Source organism: Watersipora subatra, chromosome 3 (genome assembly GCF_963576615.1).
Source record: "Watersipora subatra chromosome 3, tzWatSuba1.1, whole genome shotgun sequence".
Lineage (NCBI taxonomy): Eukaryota > Metazoa > Bryozoa > Gymnolaemata > Cheilostomatida > Watersiporidae > Watersipora > Watersipora subatra.
The window spans coordinates 72501800-72512625 of NC_088710.1; the positions used below are offsets into that span (position 1 = coordinate 72501800).

The 10826-nt window shown below is 35.9% G+C and overlaps 1 protein-coding gene across 2 annotated transcripts in view; it reads right to left on the bottom strand.

Annotated features, from left to right (window-relative positions):
* The window catches only part of LOC137390070 (protein bicaudal C homolog 1-like), a 31360-nt gene extending 20885 nt beyond the window's left edge, over positions 1–10475 (bottom strand). For both annotated transcript variants that reach the window (XM_068076313.1, XM_068076312.1), the window contains exons 1-3: positions 10293–10475; positions 9036–9082; positions 7010–7079 (exon numbers count right to left, since the gene is read on the bottom strand). In XM_068076313.1, the coding sequence (XP_067932414.1) occupies positions 7010–7079; positions 9036–9082; positions 10293–10461 (286 nt within the window). In that variant the 5' untranslated portion in view covers positions 10462–10475. The remainder of the gene's footprint in view (positions 1–7009; positions 7080–9035; positions 9083–10292) is intronic.
* Positions 10476–10826: the final 351 nt, after the last annotated feature.

Consider the following 10826-nt stretch of genomic DNA (forward strand, 5'->3'; position numbering starts at 1 on the left):
TCAGCGACTATAGGGGAGAATTCAGGTCTGATTAATAAGCCCAACATACAGGCCTGTATAACAAGCAGTATAAGCTTGAAAGGCAAACTATGCATTAGGTCAGAGCTCTGGTCCTGCCCGTTCGTTAACAGGACAAATTGGTTGACAGATGAGTTGACCTGATCAGGACAAACACGGGCATTACCTACACAAGAGCGGGCATTACCTACGCGAGAGCATTTGAGATTGACTTTAAGAATTAGTCGCTATGGACGGGCTCTGTAAACTGTTTCAGTACTAGCTGACTGCGAAATTAAAACATGATTCTATCCACACAAACATCCGAATAATTTGATCCAAGAATATTGCAAACGGCATTTGTGTGACTTAAGCAGGCCTAACCTTACTGAAATAGTATCCTCATCTGCAGGAGCTCACTACTCATCATAAGAACAAAAAACGCAGACATAGGTCTAAAACAGCTAATTCTACCAGCAGTGAAAAAGGCAGCTGAGCGCGGCGATGAAATGATTGTCTAAAAACATTCAAAATAATAGGCTATTGAGACAATTTGGTACTGGCTGTCGCGCTTCATTAGACAAACTTGTCACCATTTAACCAGCGCACGAGAACAAAACATTCCAATCTCTCTTCCAAATCATTGCATTTTCCTTCCGAAAAAGACTTAAGATTTCTGAGCTAGCATTGTGTCCATCGCTAACCATGATTAAAAGGAAAAGCACTTTTACGGTATCTTCTGACTCGGTATGCTTACTTCTTGAAAATGTGCATAAAATTATCCATCGCTCTGTAAGAATGCACGATAGGACATTGTTAAGTCTCCAGGTATAAATAAACTTATGAGTTATTCTCTATATGTCGCTATGCGATTGACACAGTATTTACTGGTGTGAGTGAGCTTATTACGTTATTATTATATTATTACTACTAGTAGGCTGGTAGTCGGGTGTGAGAGACCATCATGTGTAATAACTATGTGTACAATTATTCCATGATGCTACACAGTGGTCGAGTGATGCAGATAGTAGCATTCAGAATTGGTGTCGCTGCTTTGAGAATCCTAATATTCAGGTTGCATTGCGTGATAATCGTTTGTCCTGACGCTCTTAAGGCATGGTGACACGAGCACCGAACCGACTTAGGTTTGGAAGTTGTTTTACTTCGGTTCGGCTAAGCCACACATCACACGGCATTCGAAATCACTTCGCTTCCTAGATACCATACGTATGGAGACAGGACACTGTTTCATTGGTAGTTTTTATGTATTTGAGTTGAATATTTCTATTGTAAACAAAAAACTTTCATGAACAATTATAAATTATAATTATGCAGCAGATTTATCAGAAGATCGTTCAGCTGCTCAAAATAAATCACTCGAAACAAAGATTTTGCCAACCCTTCCCATCAACATAATTATATTTTTTATTAACATATGTATGTTTTTCTATGCTGAGTATATAACAAACAAAAACAGTCTTTATCATAGTACTGTGGTTTTACATAAATAAATCAGTCAACGATACTTCATCAGGGTGAATATGACACATTACTTATATTCTACACGAAAGAAAATCACAACCATTCTCTTACATTTATGCAACACAATCACAAGTCCGGGTGAGCCTTGTCATAAATTGCTTCATGTTGTTTATTTAACGAAATAAAAGAATCGTCCCATCTCTTTTTTAACTTTGCTCACACGCACGTAGGTAGGAATGTGACGCGTGCTCGCTAGAATTTTAACCAGCCAATAAGAGTAAGGGTTCGGCCACGAAATTTCGAGCAGGACCGAAATGGTTCGTTTCGGCCAGAAATGTCTTCGGCCGAACTTTTTACAGCGACGTCGTTTTGCGTCATTTAGTTCGTTTCGGCTCTCGTGTGACCACCCCTTTAGCATGCCTTCGGATAGTAGATGGATCTTATTATAGTAAAAGATTGCATTGAGATTGCATACAAAATTAAAATACAAATACAAACATATTATTAATAAAATGCCAGATAGTTTAAAACTAGAGACAGGGCAGCCCAGTAGCACTTCACTGAATTGAGGATGATGTGAACAAATCAAATAAAATATCATTAGCATCCCCGAACATGGTTGTTATGCAGCAAGTAGTCAGTTATCACAGCCTATGTTATCATAACATATATTATCATAGCATATGTTATCATAGCCTATGTTATGATAGCCTATGTTATAATAGCCTATGTTATGATAGCCTATGTTATCATAGCCTATGTTATCATAGCCTATGTTATGATAGCCTATGTTATCATAGCCTATGTTATCATAGCCATGTTTTACGGTTTTTTCGCCTTACTGTCTGGAACGCAATGTTTCACCCTGGCCATATGACATTTTTTTCGCAATATGACATCAACAAAAATTTCTATCGAAATTCAAACTTGGCAGTCGGTGAGCTGAATACGTCAGAATAACAAAGATGCCGATATGCTATTCGCCGAAATCCCTCCTTCAATGCCTGAAAGAGATATGATGCTCGCTCTCTCAACATTGATCGTCATAAGTTATAGAGAAAATGAAACCGCACACAGAGAGGCGATAAAATTGTAGATGATGACAAAATTACAGTCTAGTTTAGTAAAATACATATTAAAACTTAGCTTCAAGTGTAAGTTTAGTAAGCTAAACTCATTCAAGTTAAATTCAACGTTTATGTTATACAAAGGAAAGAACTCTCTACGGTACGTACTGCACATAGTACATAGTAAATGTTACATTTTATTGCAGATCATAACTAGTAAAAACACTAAAGTTACTGTAGGTAACTATAGTTACTAAAGTAAACATACTATTTTGTTACTCATTTTTAACATGTACAGTATGTATATAAAATTTGGATGTTTCTACGAGGAGTGTCTGCATTAGATAATTATTATGGGTTTCTATACCTTTTTTATATGAAATTGTCACCTTACGATACCAGCACTGGAACGAATTAATGTCATATGGCGAGGATTCACTGTAGAGTTGTCCCGATTTTGATATCGATGTCGATATGGGTGTTAAGTATCTTAATTGGTATTGGCTGATCTTTTCTTATAAAATCTGAAACCTCAGATACTTTTTACAAACCAACTATTTAGCAGAAAACAGTATTTTAGCCTGCTACACTAATAAAGATCATCAGCTGCAAGTTCCTTACACTTAATGAAAACCGGGCCTGCTACACTGTTTATTTCGTGTCTATAGCCTGATCAACATCAACACAGCTGAGAAACAGTTTTGCTTTAGTCAGGATGTAATCACAAAGTGTGGTATTTTCGCAGTTACAGCGATAGGATTTATTGCGACCAATCACAAACAAGATAACAAAGAAGGAAAACAAGAATGCATTGTAATATTTCTATTTACTAGCATTACGAAAGTAATTTGACAGACAATGCATAAAGTTATCTACCTCTCTCTTGATCCTGACGGTACATAGCTCGTTTGTTAGGTTGTTCTCAATTGGTTGTGTTGTGAATGCAATTTGTTTCTCTCTTTTATTATATTTATTTGCACATCAACTTTTGAGGTTTGTCTAAATAATTATGGTCCTACAGATCATTTGATGAGCTAGTTCTTGTGAGTGAACTATTGCAGGTCTTACTATAAATTGAAAAGATGCTGTTCTTTTACAGGAGCTGCTAACGTTGTTGTTGTATCCTGAAGTCTGCATGGATGAATGGATGCATCTAATCAATCCCCCTAATAAATGGAGTAATTAAACTTAAGGAGTAATTAAACTTAACGCATGAAATATTCTAAAATTTAAAAAGTGATGTTCTCAAACATGGATGCATAATCAAGTATTTATCAACAAATCACACACAGCTGTAGCCCACAGCATAGCTGTATAGTTGAGGCACAACTGAAAGCAATTACAATGAGTTCAGTCGCCTTGCAACAAGGAACAAGAGACATGAGACTGTTTTGTTACTACATGCACGGTATGTCAGTATGTGAAAATTTATCTATATAATTATATATCTTGTTTTTTCATAAATAAATACAAACAAATAAACACATTAATATTTATATTTTCTATAATAAAATGAACAATTATCTATGCAACACAAAATATCTGAATCAGATTATTTTCCAATAAGAATCGGTATATCGAAACGGTATTTGAAACGGCTGGTGAATTTAGAATCGGGGCGTCTCTAGTTCACCGTATTAACTGTTTACAAAGACCTCTGTTCAGGTTTTGATGGAGAGGTCAAGAGGCATAATCTCACTATTGTCCATGAGTTCTCTGCGATTCAGTTACCATGTACTCTGTTTATCCTAAAAACTATCACAATCTTGCAATTTTGAGGTGTGCACGAGTGGAATCCGGACACCACACATATACCCTATATGCTCACCTTCTTATGGTAGAGAGTTGCGAATAATCGTTGGTACGTGTAGCAAATGAAGACAGCTGGAGGCTTTCAAAAGAACTACATGTAGATGTAGTTCATGATTAAATACATGTAATATGTAAATGATGTAATATACATGATTAAAGACCTTTGCCAGCCACTTCCATATCCTTCGTTTTTTTCGTGATGTCATTTTACTGTTGTCGGCCATGTTTATAGACAACTTTTATCGTTAAAAACACAATGAATTTTTGAAAACGATGCTTTTGTTTGCAATTTTTTTATTACAATATCAAAACAACACTAAAAAATACTATGAAGTAAAAAATAACGATCGTTTTCTACAAATATGGTGGCTTTTTCGTGAACGAGCGCATGTGCAAACAGCTTGATGACGAAAAAAAACGATGGATAGGAAAGTAACCTGATGAGTCAGCCCCAGTCCTCAAGAATAAAGCAAGTGTGGAAGGTTGACATTTAAATACGCTTCTGTAACTGCTTCAATGGGAGCAGTAGATGAGGTAACAAATGCAGGTCTAACTCGTATTGACCATTCATTCACAGTATTCTTGTTCACCATATCAGCTGTAAGCATTTCACTCATAAGCCTTTGTATCATGTGATTCAAACTAAAGGAATGGGTCAATGTCAAGTGTACATATCTCAATATGTAACATAAATTCAATTTAGGACACTGTTAGAGAACAAACAGCACTGATGAACATTAAAACTCATCAAATCAAGCTCATCAAGAAAATGTTGTCTCATGACTGTTGCATACCATCTGGTAATTTTTGTTTTGTGTGCTTCCATTTTTTGAAAAAAAATTATAAGTTGAGTGATTATTGTGTGACTATTGATAAAACGGAATAGTCCGATCAAAGTCAGCTTTGGTTGTGGCTGCGAAATAGATTTAAAATCCTTCGCAATATCTACTTAAAAAATAGACTTTTAACAACATGCCCCAAATTAAGTGGAGACCAAGATTTTGTTTTATGACAAATATTAGCTCTTCAAAAGCTTCATATATGAAAAATAAAATAGTAAAAAATGTATGTGCGTTTCCAACTAGCTAAATGAACTGTCAGCTATGTACATGTACTCTAGCTAAAACTACAGTAACTTATGTTTGTCATTGATACGCTAGTAGGAGTAGTAGTACTAGTAGACTAGCAGTGCAAGTAGGAGGAATAACTATAAACTATGCCATATTCTACAAGGAAATTAGACCTGATTAAAATAAAGTTGACTGCCAAAATTTACCACAATTTTGAAATGCGTAAACTACTGCTTTCGCAAGACCTTCAACTCTATGTCACACGCACCTACTCAATAGTGAGATTTGTACTGGCGAGTTCCATGATTGACGTGATACTTAAATCAATAAAATGAGTCAAATGGCACAGCAAAGTTTCACCTTTGTTGAATCACACTCTAGAAACACAGATATTCCCCTTCATTTACAATTGATGATGCATTTACCTCTTATCAACTTTAAAAAATCTTCAGTGGAGGTTTCTCTAGACGCAGCCGACGATGCCATTAGATTCTTATTGAAAAATTCCAGAACTTCATGAAGCGAGTTTCATGAAGTTAGAGACATGTTTTCTCTAATACTTCACCAAAATAATCGTTGTGTAGGACTTTAATGAACTAAGAAGACACATCAATTGTTCAATTTTGGCTGAAATCTCTTTCATAAAGTCAATAATCGTTGTGTAGGACTTTAATGAATTAAGAAGACACATCAATTGTTCAATTTTGGCTGAAATCTTTTTCATAAAGTCAAAAACAGCTAAAATGATATATTTTCATCTGAAGTAAACAAACATCTAGGACTTTTCCTAAATAATATTCCTTGCATTTCTACCAGCCAATGAAGCGAGAAGGCAGGTTATCATTTACCGAGAGACATCCAAATATTGTCACAGTTTTTTTCATAGCATCAAATAACAGTTGAAATAAAATTGCAGTTGTATTTAAACAGTTGATATTTGTTTGTAGTGATATTAATTGAAATTAAAATGATTAATAAAGGTAAGAAACACTTAACGAAAAAACCTTTATTTGAGCGCCGCTCTGGGAGAAGGGAACAATTTATTTGAAAGTCACCTCTAACAAAGAGGCACTCTAAGTAAAAGGTTGAAAAATAGAGTGCTATGTCGTTCAAATAAAGGTTTACGGTATGTATTGCAGATGTTAGTATGAAATATGAAGGTGAAACCGGATGTTTCAATCGGATCATTGATGCGTTAACTGACTTCTAAAATGGCGAATTAGAATTCTCAGGATTTATAAATATTTCAGAGAGCAACAACATAAACTTGAAGTAGTTTGAAGTGGTACTCTACTCTATATACTCTATATACTATTCAACAAAACCAAATGGCGCTTCCCGAAGTTGTCATACCGAGTCGAATGTAAGGTGACACTGTAGCAGGAAGTACGACCATCTGGAAGTGAAAGGGTTAACACTTAAATAACGCGTGGACTGAAAGTGTCTGCTAGTCTACGATGTACGAGTCGTCTGCTAGTCTACGATGTACAAGTCGTCTGAGATGTTGGGATTGTAAACTGATGTGTAAGTGAACACACATGGTAAATATCTCAGGAACTCATCTAGTAACCTTCCACTAACCTTTCTTTGATTTGGCACCGATTTTGAGTTTGGATGGCCATGTGATATGTGTATTTGTGCTATCCATGACCTGGCAAATTAACAATGCATAATTAGAAATAATTACACCTTATACAGTTGCCATAAAGTCATATAAAGCGAGGAGAAACGCGTATCAGACATCCTGCCACTAGATGGCATTGCGTACCTACTAAAAGCATTCGACTGTTTCAGAATAAATGTGCACCAGAGTGGTTGTTTATTCTAAGTTTGTTATTATACAAGCCGATGTTTGGTAAATTCGTTTTGGTACAAATGCTCTGATGATTGTACAGAATCCTTTAGCATCATTGCCTAATTTAATAGGTTATGAGAACAATCTTTGCTTTTTCAAATCTCACAAGCAATAATGAGTGCAGCAACGGTTTTTTCTGTGAAGTGGTTGAAATGAAACCTTATATATTAAGCAAGATCGGCAAATTATTGAACAGTATTGAGTGTCTATAAAGTTTTGTGAAAAGAAATTAGCACACTCAGCCTGTGCTACATGCACATGAGTAAACTCTATAATAAATTAAATAGGCCCGCTGCCTCCTCCACATGTTGGACCCGCTGCCTCCTCCACATATTGGACCCCGTCATCAAATCAAACTAGAATTTTGCGAGTAAACAATTTTCGAATACCGAGTAAGCAATTTGCGAATACGGCATGATATCATGCGATTGTGAGATAGTGCACTGGATAGGATTAAAATTAGATATGGCCAGCTGTATGTTACCTTAAGTGTGTTTGGCTCACCGACCACACGGCATTGATAATATTAGCTTAAAATGTCTAAGTATGTCAACTTGAAGCTGCAACACAAAAATTCCTACATACCATTTGTAATCAATGTCAAATAAATTCAGTCGGTTTCCATAAAAAGCTGTCATATTACTAACAGATGACAATGTAAAGTAAACTTTCATTAGCAGTCAGTACTACAAGAATAAAATAGGCCAACAGAATAAATAAAAACTTCTTACTTTAACTTACAATTAAATGCTACTGGAGGATGCCAAAGCTTAACCTCGACTCAATGCAAGAATTACTTACAAAATACTATTGTCTTTTTTATCAAGTTTATATTTTAGTAAATATGTATGAAATATGCAATGATATTTTTTTATTTTTGTCTAATAATGTATTGAAATTTCTTTTATACTTTTGTTGACATAAAACCGTTGTTTATAAAAATGTTGGCTTTTACTAGAAAATAATTTTTGCAACAATGAAAATTATTAACTCCCTTGAAATGAACAAGTTTAGAAAGAAAACTAAGATAGTTAAAACCCAATTGGATCTGTAATACAGAGTCAAAGACATGAGAAGGTTAGATTCAGATTAAGTTTGGAAAGAAGCACGGTTTCAGTATATAAAGCTGCCTAAATATTTCAAAATAGATTTGTTACTTGTTACAAATGTGATTATAGTTCGTTGCTGATAAACAACGCTCACAGAAACCAAAGTCATGCAGTTTATCTTTTGGAAGCCTTTCTTTAGATGCGCTACTATTGTCCAGAAAAACTAGACATCGGTAGTCCAATCTTTTAGATATACACGCACATACACTATCCGCACGCATACGCATACACACATGCATGCACATACATACACGTATGTACACGCATACACGTACACGCGTATATGCACACACATACATGCAAACACACACGTCCCCGCACACACATACACGCACACATACACGAATTCTCCAATTCAAAGCATTACAGATGAATTTAAATAATCCTCAAGCAATTCCATGACATTATTTGTTAAATTTGTAACCGAAAGGGCGGTTTTAATGAAAGATGGAAGGAGTTTGTCGCTTAGCTACCAACTTGTCACTCATTAACATATGCGGTTATGGTTAGAGGTAAAGGCTGCAAGAAAAATAGGCTTGCCCTCCTCTTACTAGTACAGGCACTCTTCCGCCTCATTAGCCTACTGGCACCATTGACATAAAACTATATGAGAACACCTGGGAAATAGCATCGATTTTCTTACCTCCAAAAAGAAATCTTCTGCTTCTGTGATGGGCCCATTACTTCCCCCTGAAAAAGAGATTTCCCCAGTATATATGCGACAAATACTACCGAGCAAATTGAACATGCATAACTCACTCAACTATGTCATGAGTTCATAGCACACAGCTCATGGCTCCTGGTAAGGGCTATGTGTAGAAATTATGCAGAGCTGCGGTGAGATTAGCAAAGTGTACACAAACACAACAGCTAAATGGTGTGTAAAATATATTTGAACAATGGAACACTTATAGGCAACTGTAGATGTTAGCGAATCGTATTATAAACACAACTTATGTGGCAGCATCATATTGTCGATGCCTTGAAATAAGCCAAAGCAATAGTTTATCTTGCGTTTGAAAACACATGGAGGTGTGAACAGACCTGCCAACCCAAGAGTGGGGCAATGCGTGAGATTTGGTTTTGGGACAATTGATGTATCAATGATAGTATATATGAAATTGTGGAAATTGGGGCAAAAATCTCACGCATTTCCATTTTTTCTTGGGGGTGATTGCGTGAGTCTCACGCCCAATGCGTGAGAGTTGGCAGGTATGGGTGTGAACTATCATGTTTTTTTTTTATTAAAGTTATACACTAGATCTATATTGTTTTACTTATAGTAAATGATTACGATTTGTGTTGCAATTCTGCGCGTGTAATATGCTGCATGAGTGATTATTGACGTCAACACACTTGATAGTACTGTTTGAAAATGAACACACGACCGTCTACGACCTGATCAACTACCTAAGACGGCTACCGCTACGAAAAAATTAAATAAAGTCGTCAAAAACCTGAAGGCACGAACGTAAACTAAAAAGAGAGATGCAGCGCTACATTTTTATGGCAAATCGTTTTAACACATCTTACGTCAAAAATTATGGTTGTCTTAGACGTCACCGTAGAGGCTGCCTGCTCACTATTTTGAGAGAAATTTTTTCTTCTTTAGCAGAGTTACTAAGTGAGTTTAGAAATACATCTATGGGTTACAATGCTCAAGCAATTTATCTTTTCATTCATTTACCAACCGTAAGCAGACACTAGACAGGTGTTACGATGTTAGTAGGCCTACTAGGGGCCTACTAATTGACATACTAGAATAATTCGGTACAATTTAGCCAAACGATATATTCCTTTAATTAACTACCATTAGTCTATATTGTACGACTATTGCTGTTAGCATAAGTAAACCAATATGGATGAGACAAACTGGAGTTATTCGACAATCACAACTTACCACCATGAAGCATTTGCTCAAGTTTTTTTCTATCGACTCTAAATCTTTCTTCATATTGGTTTGGGTCGTTTACAGAATCACAATTGTTCCTTGTATCTACCGTACCATTGTCGTGTAGTACATCTCCGCTAATCTGGTTATGTAAAGAGGTGGATATGGGACTAGACATCGTTCTAGGTTCGTCCCTCGGCAACAATTGCCAACCACTCGCAGGTGCCATCTGATCCTATGACCTTACGACCTTTGACATGATTGTATTAATCGCGAGAACAACAAATTATCCGCTTGATTGCATCGTTTCGTCGTGCAACCGCATCTTTTTATGGGGATTGTCTTGTCGCGATTTTTAAAACGTAGGACAACTGCCAGCATAATAATGAATTGCAAGGTTATCATCAAATATATCAAATAGTGTAAACTGTGTAATGGGCGTGAATGTATGTTAAAATTGAATATTAAATCATAAAAAACAGAATATGCAATTTTTATAGCTAAGAACTTTTTTTCAAACAAACACAAAAGAGTGAGCTGCCT